The 16,822-nt window shown below is 36.6% G+C and overlaps 2 protein-coding genes across 2 annotated transcripts in view; both read right to left on the bottom strand.

Annotated features, from left to right (window-relative positions):
* c4 (complement component 4) overlaps positions 1-2,594 on the bottom strand; it is a 30,131-nt gene extending 27,537 nt beyond the window's left edge. The window contains exons 1-4 of the mRNA XM_088639495.1: positions 2,351-2,594; positions 1,272-1,473; positions 524-707; positions 327-397 (exon numbers count right to left, since the gene is read on the bottom strand). Coding sequence (XP_088495621.1) covers positions 327-397; positions 524-707; positions 1,272-1,473; positions 2,351-2,412 — 519 coding nt within the window. The 5' untranslated portion in view covers positions 2,413-2,594. The remainder of the gene's footprint in view (positions 1-326; positions 398-523; positions 708-1,271; positions 1,474-2,350) is intronic.
* Positions 2,595-4,521: 1,927 nt separating this feature from the next.
* The window catches only part of LOC148658383 (FRAS1-related extracellular matrix protein 2-like), a 100,253-nt gene continuing 87,952 nt past the window's right edge, over positions 4,522-16,822 (bottom strand). Inside the window, exons 17-24 of the mRNA XM_088639494.1 lie at positions 14,665-14,857; positions 14,129-14,233; positions 13,523-13,650; positions 12,767-12,901; positions 11,291-11,417; positions 10,507-10,694; positions 9,357-9,503; positions 4,522-8,817 (exon numbers count right to left, since the gene is read on the bottom strand). Of these exons, the coding sequence (XP_088495620.1) occupies positions 8,305-8,817; positions 9,357-9,503; positions 10,507-10,694; positions 11,291-11,417; positions 12,767-12,901; positions 13,523-13,650; positions 14,129-14,233; positions 14,665-14,857 (1,536 nt within the window). The 3' untranslated portion in view covers positions 4,522-8,304. The remainder of the gene's footprint in view (positions 8,818-9,356; positions 9,504-10,506; positions 10,695-11,290; positions 11,418-12,766; positions 12,902-13,522; positions 13,651-14,128; positions 14,234-14,664; positions 14,858-16,822) is intronic.

Here is a 16,822-nt window from a genome sequence, read left to right as displayed (position 1 = left end):
TTCATGTATGTACAGTACTGTATGTTGCAATTTATTATAAGCAGTTTCTTCCCTAGATTTTTCCCTTACAATCTTTGCAAAAAGATTACAAGGAAATAAAGGTTCTTCCTAAAACCTATGAAGTCACTGAGAGAGAAATCTTACTGCTCCTCATTTGTTTTAAATACATGTTAATTTCACTAATAATGAGCTCAGAAGTCTTGGAAAAAGCAAATAATTTTGGAGCACCAGTCACCTAATAAGGATCATGAAGTGTTCATATGACCCAGTATACTGTACATCTTTACCTCAGGCCTTCAAAACAGAGCTGCCAGACACACACTTACAAATATATTTATTTTGACAGATTCATCTGACGGCACCATGTAGTTGTCCAATGTGAAAATTCGGTAATTTACTGAAATTAAGAAAAACAAAGTACAGTGTTAACTGGATTGCTAGTTATTTATTGATTAATAAATTAAACTATGACTGGTATAGAATTGGTATACTATCACTGAATAGCTTCTAATAAAAAAATTACCTATTTCACTTGGAGTATAGATTGGTTTATCAGTCTGAATAAAAATATAGCCCTTTTTGGTTGACAGAGTGATATGTAGTTTTTTTGGTGATTGAAAAATTTCTGGGCTCTTTGCCACCAGTGTCACATATGGCCTTTGACCTCCAGGTTTGCTTCTTGCGATACGATAGTTTGTAGGCTCCACCTTAAATGGAAACAAAATAGTTCAAAATCGAAAGTCTCAACACACGCAGGACTGTTTGAAATTGATTGTATTTATAAACACTTACAAACTATATAACATATTCATTAATGCGGATAATGAATATGTTTAAAAACATGCAATGAAAAACATTTGGAATTTGGGTACTCAAACTCTATGAGTTTGTGTAAATCTTGCTGCTTCAAATATGGCCCATTTGGTAACCTGCTGCCTATACAGCTATTTGTTATTGTTCGTTTGGAAATTAGAATGTAAACCACACCATCAAATGTAGAACATGCTTGTTGATTTTGAAATTCACAACTACTTCCAGGTCAAAATGTTATTTGGGCACTATGTCCCGGACCAGGACCTTAGACTGGTTTGGGAAGCAATGATATTGATCATTTATTTTCAAGGACAGGTTTACTTCAAAGAATAAGGCTACAGACTAAATAATTCAGTACTTAAAAAGTAATACTAAATGTAACACAGCAGATGTGAATTAATTGTCTCCTGAACAAAAGACAAGGACATTGTGCATGGTGAATGTAATGGCCACCTTACCTTCAGTTTTACCACTGTCTGGTAATTATTTTCTTCATTGAGTGTAACAAAAACTATGTTAGACAATATTGTCTGTGTTCTATAAGCCTGTTGATCTTCATAGTAAAGTTCAACATCAGCACTTCGAGTGGCTCCATGAAGTTGGACTGTCACAGTCTCCTCGACACCCAGATGAACAATGTTTGGAGCAGTAATCAGAATCCTGAGTGAAACACACATAGACAAGATCAAATTATACAGTAAGAGTTCAGCCATAACCTGATAGAGGTTAGCATAAGTGAAAACTCCTTATTGAGGATTGGGATGTTCATTAATAGTCAGTATCAATGTTCCCTTGAGTGCCAGTTCAAGAAATATTCAGAATAGCCCACCGTTGCAAAACCAGAGTACAGTGACATTTCAGTTTCAAATGTCAAAGTAATGTTAGCAGCAGATCAGAAAGCATGAAGGATTAGATATTCAAATGGAGCATTTTAGATAGAGCACGTTACACTTACCTCTTACAGTAAGTACTGAAAACAAGCAAAACTTTAAAATCCCTCCGCAAGGTTTAAAGCTGCTGTTTGTTCCAATTGCCACAGACCATGCTTAATTTAGAAATTTGTCTTTTTGACTGCATGTTCAATTCAAAACGTTATTTGCAACAAAACAACTAAATTTATTCTATAATTGAAAGGAGTTTACACAACAGTGGGATAGAAATAAATATGTACAGTATAAAAAGACAAAAAATCTCAGATTCTGACAAATAAAATACACACTTCAAAAGAGCCACTTGGCAGAAACATTCCTTTCACATTTGATTTTTTTAAATGGACTAATGGATCATAAAATCTTAGTTTTTTTTAATAGAATGAGCCATGAACATTCACTGACATAAAAATACAGTACTTATTTTAAAATTAACATACACAGATACGCATTAGAATGGTTTCATATATATATATAACAAATGATACACCTAAAGATAAGGGAAATAAAAAAAAAACAGTAAATCAGAAAACCACATCTGCAATTCAGTTGGACTTTCTACTAAAAAGAACTACTTTTCTTCTGGGTCCAGCTTCTGTAGTACTTACAATGGTCTTTGCTCAGTAACTGCTGTCAGGATGGCAAGAGTCAGCATTAGGTAAAACTCCATTTTTCCTTTATGGTTCACCTCTTCTCGTATTCATCCGGGCAAAAATCACACTTCTTCTGAGATTGTAACTAATCAATTAGAAAATAATGTAGAAGTATTCACAAAGATGTGGGTGAATACAGAAATAAAGACACAATCATTGTTGTCTCAGGGCTCCCCAGGAAGGGTTTAAAATTGGCAAAAGCAGCAGGGTTTTGCAAGAGAAATCACATGATTTCCCAGAAATTGACTTTTGTTTTGTTAAAAAGTATTGGCCACTTGGTTCATGTAAAGTTTTTGTTAACAGAAAATGAGAAACAAGTTTCTCAACTAATCGCCCCCCAAAATGGCCAAGTGATCAAAGGCTTTCTAGAATACAACACATTTTAACACCAGATAAATTCTTCATCTTTTAGAACTACAGTAAGTGACCTTAGAGAAGAAAAATGAATTATAATACCAAGTGTGCCAGCATATTTGTTTTCACCACTTGTAAAAAATCTATAGCATGTAAATTAATTTAACTTCTATTACATCTATCAGCAGTATTATCAGAATATTTCAGAAGATAAGCAAGGCTGGTCCTATCCAGCACTGGAATGGGAGATTGGATCTCAGAGGAACCTAAAGAGGTTTCTTGCAGGAGGAAACCAAGTTCATCCCTCACTGACGTGGCACAAACCTGGGTGACGTGCATAAAGTTGAACTGCATTTTGTTATTCCTATTTCCAAGAAACTTTGTCTCACTTATTTCTAACCTGTTCTGGTAAACATGCACCTACGGACACTTGATTTATTTTCCTCAAAATACAGTGTCCATTATTATGAATACCCTGATATTTACACCTCGTTGTTTTTATTTATTTATTAGTTTAGAAGTATTTAAACTATTTAAGAAAAGAATTTTCTCTATGGAAATTTTTAATCTCCTACATCTAACACAGTTGCCACAATGTGTAATTCCCAGGTTCATAGTTGAATGTTTGTGTTATAATTCTTAAATATTTATTTAAGAAAACTGAGGATTTTGACATAAAAATTTGCTTCAAATATAATATATATATATAATTTTTATATATTATTAGAAATGGCTCTATTTCCCTTTTTATTGTTAATTGCGTTATCTTGTTTCACAATTGCTGTTTTTTTATTTTATGTGTGATAAATTTAGGTGAACAAGGACAGACACTAAACCATATATTAATAGCTTAGTTTCGAACAGTAATTTATACCTTAATTCTCTAAAGAATAATAACCATCAAAGGCATTATGTACTGTACATGACTTTGGTTATGATATGGTGACTGTTTTCATTTTCATTGTGAAAGCCTCTTCTTTCAACTCTATGAAAACTTGAGACCATCCTAAAGCCTATTTTCAGTGTGCCAGAAAGAATCCTGTCTGCTTCTGCAAGCACAGTGTGATGCTATGGGGGTGCAGAATATTCTCAAAATATCTATGTTGAACTTCACATCCACTGGGGTCGATGAAGCAACCTCACATTCTTGGAGAATTAGATACAAGTAAGAAGAGCAAAAGAGAGTCTTGGAAGAATGTAACGTCACTGGAAGCATGCCTTGTCAATACTGGGCTTATAATGTGACTACAGTATAACTTGACCCACAAGCAATACTGGGCTGTTATTCAGGTGCACATTAACATACAAAATACACTTTGATTTCATACACAAAAATTGAGCTTTTAAGAATGTAAAGCCAGTTCCCTTCTTCCCTTTTTTTTAGAACAAATTGGATTTCATGATAAGCATTTATTCACAAATCGATACTATCATTTAATCCAGTTTAGAATAGTACCACTGAAACTAAATCCTTATTCTACATTATATTTACTACTATTATACTATTGCTCATTAACCCCCAAAATAGTTACAGAAAATGAATAATTTATATTTTTTGTCCATGTATAGATGTATTTTAATCAAGATGGATACCGCTATTACATAATCCAATTGTATACAGTAAAATGTGTTCATTCAGCTTTCAAAATCAATATGGAATGTCAAATTTTAGAAAGTGTACCACATTTTATTACCTACATTTTCCTATGTATTGACAAAACCTTTAATTGACTTGAATCATTACACCCATATTATTTAAAACGGTGAAAACATATCTTAAAAAATCTTTTATTTTGAACATCATATTCGGTTTGTGCTTCAGAGTTGTATGTTACAAATAATTACAGTACACAACCAGAGTTTTAACACTGACCAGTCCCCAAAGCATATACACTGCATATATAGACTTACTATGAATGACAATAAAACCAATGATTTGTAATGAACTGTATAAAATACTTGAATCCCTTACTGAGATTCACAAGTATCGAGGAAATGGTACAGTTTCTGATGATACTGTATATATCCATCCTTTATCTGAAGGCTGCTTAATTGTGGTAAAGGTCAAGGTACTCTCGAACCTATTTCAGAAGCATAGATCGCAAGGATGCCAATCCATTATGCAGCACATACACATGGACAATTTGGATACACTGATTATTCTAGCCAGCACATCTTTGGAAGGTCGGAATAAACCAGAACACTTGGTAAAATCTCATGGCAACACAGAGCGAACATGCAAACTCCTCACAGCAAGTGTCTGGAATTGAACCGAGAACCCAAGAGCTAAGACAGTACTGCTAACAGCCACGCCATTGTGCCTCCCGAATCCTTGATGTCATCTGATCACAAATCAACGTTTAAAATAATGTAGAACGTACATAGCAAGCAAACATGTAAGGTTATGAGGATGCAAAACTGTGAATAAAAAGTGTTGCACTACAGGCTGCATAGAATTCCTATTTTTTAATGAAATGTTGTACATAATACAAAGACACAACACAAGAGAAAAATCAGGTCTGAGCAGTGCTCAAAGGCGCAACACTTAAACAAGGCATTTATAACAACAATAGTACAATCTATCCACTAGCACTTGAAAGATTTTGATATATAGTTTGATCAAGTTTCACAACAAGACTATGATGTAATTTAGAGATGTGGCTAAAGAGGAGTAAATTCTGGTGGTGTTAGAAGCTAAAAACAGACTGCAATATTTTATTGCCGTCTGGATGCATTCATCAAGTGTTCTACATGAGTAAATCTGGTGGGTGTGGCAGCAAGTGATGAAGTAAGGTGTCTGTGGATTTTGATTTGACCTGATAAGCTTCTTGAGAAAACAAAAAGTACAGAGAGGACCAGGCTGGGTAGGCCTGCATATTATTCCTCACCAGCAAACTAGGATGCCTAGCATTTTTCAGCTGTTCAACGTATTCTAAAGATGAGTTTCATAAGAATCTTTGGTAGTCTATGGTAGTCCCTCATGCTTTGTTTCAAGAAAAGCACTGTCATTCATAAGCATGGTGGTGGGCAGATGTTGTTCAATAACCCTAGTATTGTGGAGAAGCTAATAGAAAACACAGTATCTGTATCTGTTAATACAAAACAATAAATAGCCATAATACATTAATTCAGGATATGCAGTACAATTGGCAAAAAATGAACTAAACAAAACTAATAATGTAATGGCTGTCTCCATTCCTAATCTTTCTGTACAGTAATTGTTGCACTGTGAAAAATGAAACTGATTAGCACACCGATAAAAACGTTAATGTTTTCCCTTTTACAGATTTCCACTTGCTTTACAAACCTCTTCAGAATATGAATAACCTTTTCAGCAATTGCTATACTACACACTGCTTAAAGACCTGGGGAAACAGCTTAACAAACAGTAATCTCCAATACAAGCTCATGTTGAACTTAATGTTTGGAGTTGTCTGTTATTCATATGAACATCATAGACACCCAGAGGTCTGTGGGTTCTGCAAAATAAATACAGTAGTATTTAAAACAAAAGATCTGCCTGTCTTAAGCACATAACATTAGACATGTTCCTAAGAAGACAGTATACAGTAGGTAACCTTATCTGATTAGAAAAGCATGACTAAAAAATACAACTGTGGTCTACCATGGGACATAAATGTACAGTATGCCTCCCACTAAGTATATGAATTAAGCTGAACCTAAAGGATCTGTTACTGCAATTCAGCAGCACAGCTGTCTTGACAAATGTTGTTCAGTTTCTACTGAAAACCCTCCCTACTTGGAATTCTCAAATCAGTGCTAAATTTTCAAAGCCAGTACATCATTCATCACCATTCTCCTCAAATCATTACTGTTAGTGTATAATTTAAAAATAAAAAAACAACAATAATAATGCTAAAAAACCTAAAAGTATATTAAAAGGACTGTTTCCTCAGTTGGTTACTATGTGTGATACAAAAAACAGTGTAGAAATAAATGTCTGAGGATTTATCATGTTGACACGCACAAGTTGGGCTCATTTATAACATGATTTATAATAAGATGTAGACACTATAACTACTCTGGCTGAGTTTTTTAGGAAATCCATTTCCTGGTTTAACAATGTACAGTACAGTATATACTATATGAGCAGCACAAATGCAGAAATCCTAAAAACAAAACAGTGAAAGATATGAGAATATTTAACAATACATTTGCTCCACCAAGTGGTATCCAGTATACACTACAGAGAAACTGGAATATCAAATTCCAGTGAAGACAGAGCCTAGAACATTTGTTGTGGTATGCAGAATGTAACCATACAACTCAAGTTTTTTTCTTTCTCTCCAAGAAACAGTACCTGTGCTTGATCATCCTTTAGCTAAAAACAACTAATCATTTTTTTCAATAAAATTTTGGTTCTGGGCATTCTAATAAAAAAGGAAAAAAAAATCTATAAGTGGCTTGTTGTCTCCCCGTGTAAAGTAACAACCACAGTATTACAATACCAGGTTAATAACAACCTCTCATTCAGAAGGATAAGCTGGAGATTCATTTGGAGAACAGGATATTTACTGGAAAAATCTCAGTGATGAACTTTGCTCAGCAGCAGAGTCCTACACAGCATTTAAACTCAACTCTGCAGTCTGGAATCCAAAGTTCTACACTGCCACCTACTGTATCTTAAATAAGATGGACATGCTGAAGGGCATGATAGTAATTGATATTTTGGTTTAAACACATTACTTTGATATTCTGTTTCCATGTTTTATCTCTGATCAAAACCTTCCAAGAAACGTCTGGTGACTAATAAAGAAAAGAATGTGTTTCAGTGATTTCAATAATCTGCTTTACATCAGTAAAATAAAGAGTTCCAGTATCTTAAGACAGGGGTCAGCCATTTTCCAATGTTCCTGTTTGTTTTGTAAGGCCAGATTAAAAATGAATCACATTGACAAGTTCATTTCAACCACATAATTTTTAAAGGTGAGCAGGTTACTCAAACATAATACCCAATTTCCTATTTTTAAGATCTGACACTTCTTGTCAGATGACAACAAACGTTGTGCACATAAATAAGGTGAACAAACAGAAAACACATATTTGACTGCTAACAATAAATGGCCACTTTTACAACTTGTACAACAATCTGAACAGTTTAATTGAGCCATACAGTATGTGTTATAATTACTCCTCGAACACTATCTCTGCTCTAATAATCTAACAGGCCTCTTCCAAATTGGAAGAGGTATCCTTTAGCACCTTTGCATAACTACAGCCAAATTATTCTATTTGGAAGGGGGTGGGGCAAAAACAAAATTAGCCTCAGGTACCTCTCGTTAAAAAGAATATTTGCCACAGTAAGGGAGACCTCTTTTGCTGCTGGTGAAACATCGAAAAGCAGCACTGCTGTGGTTTTTGAACTCATGTGACTTTCAAAATGGAGTGCTGGGGATGGGCCTGGAGTCAGCTGTGTTGGTGTTTCACAAAGGTGCTCCCAATCAGTTCCAAGGTACTCATTTGAGGCACTTGTGAAAGTCGAAATCTCCTGTAGCCTGCAGTTCGCAGCTGCGTGTTTTGTATGTGTGTTTTCATCAAACCTCTGAACTGTCGCTACTATGGCAACCGTGTGACACCATCGGCTCTGTGCTGGTTGAACCTGTGGGAGCCTGCTTCTCCTTGGCCTTCTGCTTGGACCTGACCACCAGGACAATGATGACAACGATGCAGATGGTGAGCAGCAGTCCGGCCAGACCCACCACGATGGTTACCAGGTTGTCGTCGTCATCTTTACTGTTGAGCTCGCGGGGAATGATGCCGTTTCCGAAAACTTCCCTCTCGGGTTGCTGCTTCCTGCTGATGCGGTCCAGCGCAATGTGTAAAATGTTGGTTCCCCTGCTGTTTTCCACCCCAATCTCCTCGGCTATTTCTGGCACTTCTCTGGCTTCCCTCCTGGAGCGGGAACTGGCTGCTGTACTAAGTTTACTGCTGTGCGTCAGTGAGCTATACTGATATTCAAGGCTTCTTTTGCCAATCCCCCTGTTGGCATTGTCTCTTGAACGTACTGTGTAAATAGTGTGGATATACCACTCTCGCCCAGTGGACACCTGCAAGCAGAGATTCACATACTGTATTTGTATTTTTGTACATACAGTACTTAAGAAAATGTATATACAAGTACATGTTAGGAGTATATTAAGGATACCTATATGGATTACTGCACTGAAAATGAACAATCTGACCATCATCCAGTTTAGCCAGGATTTACAGCAATGCTAATGAGCTATAGTCTGAAACATCTGCTTTGTGGGAATGTGGACTTCCTTTGGTAGACAATGCCCAGATCCCAGTAGATTTTATTTTATTGTTAACACATTGTCACACTGTAGTTGTATTCTCTTAAAATTGAATACCTATGGAGTTATTAAGTGGGGGGTACTTAAACAGTTCTTAAGTGCCATTCTCACACAGGGAAAGAAGCAGCTAGAATAAACCAAGTCTTGTTAAAGAATAAATAATCTTGCATTTGTATTTTTAAAAAGCGACCCTCCCTGCCATGCAGGTATGAGGGTGACACTAGTAAAGTTCAGCAAAAGTGGCTAACTGCAAATTCAGTGGGTGGATGAGAGCCAAAATACAAACAAACCTGGAACAAAGCAGTGGAGTCAATTCTGAAACCATCTGAACCCGGTTGTCTGACAAGAGAAAGCGCCTCTTGGTCATCCACAGCCAGACGTGCATTAAATGCCACATTTCCGAAATTTCTGGCTTGCGTCTCTGGCTGGGCTTTGTCCTGCACAACAGGAGAAAAGCGGAGACAAAGGTATGTAAAGCATTTCAAAGCAGGCTCACTGTGTACAGGCTGTTATGAACTCAGTAGCCTTTACTAACTGATATTGTGTAAATGTAATGCAGTGCTAAAATCCATTTTTTAAATTTAATTGACGTGATCAGTTTATATTAACATTGTCATTATTTTTAAGGAACAAGTAAAGATTTATTCCATGCTGAAAAGAGACGAAAAGAAGCACAACGTTTTGGCTGTGGAGCCTTCTTCGGGTGTTATTATTTTATGTATGTGAATCAACCGCTGATTTACTGAATGGCCAGCAGGAGGCGTGAGCGAGGTCGCTTTTTCATGTTTAAAAGTATAATACAATAGCAAATGTAGCACTGTGGTGAAACACAGCAGTGCTAACTATCAATCTTTTTAAGTTTTCAGGTAAGCTGGCAGTAAAAATGTCATCTTATGTGCAAAAAACAGATTTACTTTGATAAGTTTTCTTTTCAGTTTAAAAGTAAAATATAACCACAAATATCGCACAGCAGTGTTATTTATAAATCTTTGTAAATTCACAGTAACCTAAAAAAACACATCGCTTCATTCTTGTAGTGCAACATACTGTATACTGTATGTGTGCTTTTTGATAACAGACAAAATTGTAACTGGACAAAACTATGGTTTGACTGATAACCAGGTGAGCTCCCTATTTCATCTGCTAACTCAGTTTTTTTAGTGTGAGAAGGTTTGCTTTGAAATTGCTTTGATGATCTCAAAGGCTGAGAAAGTGTGAATGTTTGCCCACAACTCCTCCTTAATTTGTACTTTGTAATTTCTTCAGTAAAATGAAATGCACAGCTTCCAAACACTATGTAACAGCGAAAAAATACAATTTTTGACTGAACATTGACCTTGGTTTCCCTACTTCCGCCTTGAAAATAAACTGTCGTTATGACAGACGATCAAAACCAGTTACTTGTTATGTGTTGGCAACAATCGGGCAGCCATTACTCACGATGATCTTGAATCTGTACAGCAGGGAAGGGGAGTCCGCCAGGCAGCCAAATTCAAATTTGGGAGGGTTGTATTTGGGAACATATCCATCAGCTCCAGTGCACAGAAAGACTTTCTCAATGTTACAGATGAAGGAGTCCCCCAGATTCTGCACAGGGTCAACCATCACTCGACCATAGATCACATCCCCTGGGAAGAGCAAAACTAGGTGGTGAAGAGGAGGATCTTGGACAGATGTTGAGGCCATATTAATAGATGTTTGAAGTTAAAACTGCACAGAAGTAGAAGTGTGGTCTTTAGGCACCACAAAATATCCCGCTTTTCATTCCAAGACAGCACAAAAAATCAATAATTAAGCGGATAAGCAAATAATTTATCAACAATTTGACTCATTGTTTTTTTTCTTAAGCTGCTAATGATTTGTAATTTGCAAAACCCGTATGAGTTTGGCCTATCAAACCAATAGATGTGTATTCGTGTCTCAAGAGTGTTAATAAAATATCAAAAACACTGATTTAATACTTCCAGTTGAAGTTTTTCATTTTGATTTTGATTTTGAAACGTAAAATAGACCAAGATAAATTCATTTGTGATAAATTTGTGACAGCAAAAGTAACGTAAGTAAATAAAACAAAAATATTACCCTTGATAAGGAGAGAAAATGTGAAGGATACTAAAGGTTAATATCAGTATGTCAGTATACATGTCTAAAGCAGTGAAGTTCTCTAATTATTAACTATAAGTCACTGATTTTAAAGTAGCCTTTTAATTGTGTGATGCCCTACCTTCAGTGAAAGCAGTATCGCTCTCTTGTCCAAAGCCCATTGAGCCATCAGACAACCATAGAGCCTTCTTTGACAGCAGAAACATCTGCGTGTTTAAGCTGAATTCAGCAGCAACAGGATCACTGACCTTGAAGAAAAAAAGTACAATATAAAAATAAAAACTTTAGATTCTTACATTCATTGCAAATAAAGAGCAACTAGAGCTTTTGTGAGAAAATGTCTAGTTAACACTGTATGAACAATAAGACTGTTTGAAGAATAAGATACAAAGGAATTCTATGAAAAAACCTTTATTATACAATTTGAATATTTGAATTAGTTTGAAAAGGTATAGAAGTTTAAGAAGAACAATTAACAAAATTGATTATAACCGAGATAAGTATGGTGTTCAGTTAAAATGGGCTTGTATCATAAGCAGCTGTCTGGCATTTAAAATGTGCATAAGATAATAAAGCTTTTTGTAGAGCTCTGCAATGTAAAAATTGTAAAAGTAATCAGGTATTCTTCTTATTATTAGTAGTAGTGTTATGATAGTTTTATGTGTTTTTCCTTATTTTCATAAAAGAAAAAATAAACTGACATAGTTTACAGACAAGGAGGACATGAAACAAACAATGTAGCCAGCAGTCATATCACCCTGCAACTCACAACTGGCAACCCACTGAAGCTAAGCAGGTGTGAGCCTGGTCAGTACCTGGATGGGAGACCTCCTGGGAAAAACTAAGGTTGCTGCTGGAAGAGGTGTTAGTGGGGCCAGCGGGGGGCGCTCACCCTGCGGTCCATGTGGGTCCTAATGCCCCAGTATAGTGATGGGGACACTATACTGTAAAACAGGCGCCGTCTTTCGGATGAGACGTAAAACCGAGGTCCTGACTCTCTGTGGTCATTAAAAATCCCAGGGCGCTTCTTGAAAAGAGTAGGGGTGTAACCCCGGTGTCCTGGCCAAATTTCCAATTGGCCCTTACTGATCATGGCCTTCTAATAATCCCCCTCTATGAATTGGCTACATTACTCTGCTCTCCTCCCCACTGATAGCTGATGTGTGGTGAGCGTTCTGGCGCACTATGGCTGCCGTCGCATCATCCAGGTGGATGCTGCACATTGGTGGTGGTGGAGGGGAGTCCCCATTACCTGTAAAGCGCTTTGAGTGGAGTGTCCAGAAAAGCGCTATATAAGTGTAAGCAATTATTATTATTATTATTAATGAAGAATCTGGTGATTTACTGTAAAATCTTGAGGCGTTCCTGGAAAGCTCTCTAAAAAACCTACCATTAAATACTGTATCAAACAAAACCTTGCACAAAACACTCACTGTATCAAAATTGGCCTTTGCATTTAACCTCATCCTAAGGTTTAATTCTAAAAACTAAGGAAACAGACAAACCTACAGTAACTCCAAAAAACAATGTTGACAACATCTTTCACATGTCTCTGTGCTAGAACACTTGTGGATCAGCAGAGCTTATTTCAGGGTACCTGTTGGAATCTAATGTCAATATCAAAGGTGATGGGTTCTCTAGGGTTACAGACAGCAGGAATGCTGTATTCCAAAGAGGGAGAGGCTGGGCAAGGGATGAGCTTCACTGTGTATGTGCCAGAATAATCACGTACCTAAGGAACCAGAAAAAGCAACAACAAGCAAATTAGCAGAACAGGTAATGCATATTTAGGCTGGTGTGAATTCTGCTTTCTAATGTGGGCTAATAAAACTGAAATCATTCCATGTCTGTCTCCAGGCAGACTGAACTCCAAGCTTTCATTAACTATGATCTATTTTGCTCATTTGCAGCTGTGATAGTTTTCTATTGGGCCAATTTACATGTTCTGGAACTCTGTTGTGAGTCACACAATATATAAATGAACAGATTAAACTCTTTTAAAACTTACTTTTGGAATCTTTTTTAAATACTGAAGGTAGTTCTCAAGGTCACCCAACTGAAGCAGGGTATAATGCCAAATGAAAACTGAGAGGTAATTTATCACGTTTAATCCTTCATTTTTAAGCGCCCTTTTTAAATTTTATCTCAAAGAACTGTCCTCATAAAAAACAACTCAGGACGCAGGTACTGTACATTTAGGATAATACAGAACTGCATACACAGCAAGATTTTGTGCAAGAAAAAATCCAATTTGAAAGCAGCAGTAATTCTGTATGTATAAGTAAGTCTCCAAATAACTTCATCAATGTCTTACAAGCTACTGTATCTGCATAAAAAAGAAGGCTGTTCTTACAGCAAAGTCAGAGACAAAGGTCCATTGTTGCATTGGCTGGTTGTAGGTAGGTTCACTGCGGACCAAACTCAGGTTGAAGGTAAGACCTGGATGATCAGCACACATGACCATCGACGAGAGAGATGTGGCTGCAATAACGAAAGAGATAGTATTTGTAAAAGGGAAACACTGATATTTTGTGATGTATATTGTATGTAATAATACATTTATCTTGAGCCATGAAGTAGGAGAAAGGGTTGTACAGTATAACAGATTGATTCCATATTTTGGAGGTGAAAATGGAATAGTTAGACTGTCACAAGATACATTATTATCCACCCAGGGGTGCAGAGTAAAGAGGGACATAAAGGTTAGGAATAGGATAAAGAACAATTTTAAGGTAAGGTCATTTTGTTTTTCAATTTTCAAGAGTGACCTTTGCTGAGAAGGTTTCCAGCAAGACCATTTCCTGAAATTTCTCGTACTCAAAATGATGTGAAAATTAGTGAGACCTCCCGTTCACAATCTTTTTATCGCGATCAGATGAGAAGTCTATTTTAAACAGAGCGCACAATTCCCATTAATGTTGTCTTGGACTTAAAAAGCCAAGCCTACTGGTAAACTCACCAGAATGCGATGTCACAAACAGACCACGGAAGCGAGCCTCTGTCCTGAAGTTGACCACAAGGCGGCCCAGCTCATTGATACGCATGCTGGTGGGGTACAGTGCACCTACAACAAACAAAAGTTTGGGAATTCTTATAAATCTCCAATGGGCAACAAATATGCTGGGCCTATTGTCTGAAGCACAACAGACTATGAACTCCGATTTGGTTTAAACATAACGACAGTCATAGAAACCTTTTAAGCCATTTTACACACTCTGTGTTTACTTATTTTTTTGGTACAGGTCCCAGAGTCATTTAAATTAGTTATACCAATTTCACTCAAAATTATTTTCTTTTGAATTCATACTGAAGTCATCTGAAGAGGGGTACCATGTTGTCCCATTGTTAACATAAAGTCTGTTTTTTAAAAAATATTTATACATCTACAGGGGGGAAAAAAGACTTGGTGAGAAGAAATCCAACATTCAGACCTAACTCGCTGCGACTTGATTTGTAGCACAGGTCCCACTCAGTACTGAGCCCGATTCCACTTGCCTTGGAGCTCAGCCTCTGGAGGGCTGCCTATTCCATCCTTCCACAAGATGGCAGTGTCGTACACAAATGTGAGCCTGAGCTCGGACTGCAGGTCGAAGTGCTGCCAACCCCCCGCCCCCACAGGCGAGTGAAACACGTAGGACACATGGAGAGGCACCCGCAGGGTCACGTAGGACTGGACAAGGTTCAGCACCTGCCGGCACAAGAGGAATTCCTTTAACAACCCACCACACCCACAGCAGGTCGACAAATAAAGTTCTGTCTGCTGTTTGCACGTGCATATTTTTATCTCTTACATGGTCACCATTATATACCACATTAACACTTGTTAATTGTCCTACACATATCCCTAATTGAAAACACTATGGAATCACAAATACTCTAATTCTACTATGCGCTAATGGGTTTCTTACTGTATGTGTTAAATGTAGAAATACACTAAAAGCAGCCTTCACTGTTCAGTCTGTTACCGTGCACAAGGAGCATTTGCTTTACACTACTGTTACACATCTTTAAAAATAATAGGAGGAGTACAGTAGGAGGAGTACACTCAGGTCATGAAATATTTTAGGTAAATAAAACAGTTGATAAGTCACTTATCATAAGCACAGAGAAATTAAAAAGCACATGGCCTGAAAAACTGCCTGCAGAATCACAATCAAGTTGTTCTACAAAAACAGTATTTCCACATCAGGAATATATTAAGCATGACATTATCTGTGTCTTCGCATTTGAAAAGAGACAATGAAATATGGGATAGGTTTTTAACTAACAACATCAAGCGATTAACCACAAAAATGTGGGCTTGACAAAACACAGACAAACTCCCATAGTTTTGGAATTACAGTACTGGGTTAAAGGAGATCAAACCACCTCATAAGGTGACTATAAATTTTATAAGTCAGTGTTTGAAATTTGGTTTTTTTTTTTAGTTTTAAGTGTGTTATCTTCATCTGCACCATCTTGTCATGAACAACACCATTTTGCATATATCATATGGATTTAATCCAGCCTCTTGCATGTTCATTTTAGTGCAATTGAAGAGTTATTTTTTCTTTCAAAGCTTATCGTGATCTTCCATGACAATTTTTTTTTTATTTTGGTTTCTGGGTATAAAGTTGCTTAAGTGTTTAACAGAAGAGCTTTGTTGATTCTCTCAGGATCTTTCTGATTAAAAATCTGAAGCTTCAAAAAGACTGTTCAAAATGTTCAGTCACACTTTGTCTTGACATAGTGTTACTCAAATTACTCTCTGTACATGTAGGAACTTTGTGAAGGTATAATGAAAAATCAAAAACAGTTGGCTAAGATGAAACTGTAAAGCAGTGTAAACAGAGAGTGTAATTTCTTTATGCTAATGAAAGTTCAGGAAAAGGACAAATCTGGCAATCACCAACCTCAAGGGTGTAAAAACAGAACATGAGATGACTATTTCTCTAGGTTCAACACGCTAACACACCTTCACCATCACCAGAGCTAGTGCATGAACCTTTTGGTTTATCGAACAAGGTTATGACTTCCTAATCTGTACGACTAGACTATCAGCCCTCAAACCAAGCAAGTTAAAGCCAGACATACCAATAAATGGTCTTTCTTTCTCACTGTGGCAATCACCTTAGGAGATATCTGTATTCTTTGAGTATTTGCTAGCTTTTCACCACCACAAAATTCATACCACTTAACAAAAAGATACACTTCAATGCAGCTAGACACTTATCTGACTTGCTCACAGGTGTATTGTGACCTTTTCACATTTTTTCAGGGGATTTATAACTAAGGAAAAGCAAACATTGAAATTCCTTCATCTACTCTTGTGAAACATGACTTCAGACCATGTCAAACATTACCGAAATAAATCTGTTACACTTTCAATTAACATATGATCACATAATGTACATCATGAATATTTTGCATCATTATTTGTACTTTTGTTGTATGAAGAATGCAACATTTTAAATATTTCCTATGCATATTTAACATACAGTAAAAAATACAAAAACAGTCCCACTTTTTGTAGAACTTTTCTTTCTAGCTGAAGATTACTTTTTTCCACTTTCTGATAGTTACAATAAAGCGTAGTGAATAGACACCTACTGTATGCTTTATGCAGTGTTGTTTCTCTTGTGAAGAACCTTTACATTTCAATTAAAAATAGTAT

Source organism: Lepisosteus platostomus, chromosome 7 (genome assembly GCF_059453375.1).
Source record: "Lepisosteus platostomus isolate fLepPlt1 chromosome 7, fLepPlt1.hap1, whole genome shotgun sequence".
Lineage (NCBI taxonomy): Eukaryota > Metazoa > Chordata > Actinopteri > Semionotiformes > Lepisosteidae > Lepisosteus > Lepisosteus platostomus.
Note: the sequence above shows the minus strand (reverse complement) of the source record. Positions and strands in the feature narration are given on the sequence as shown.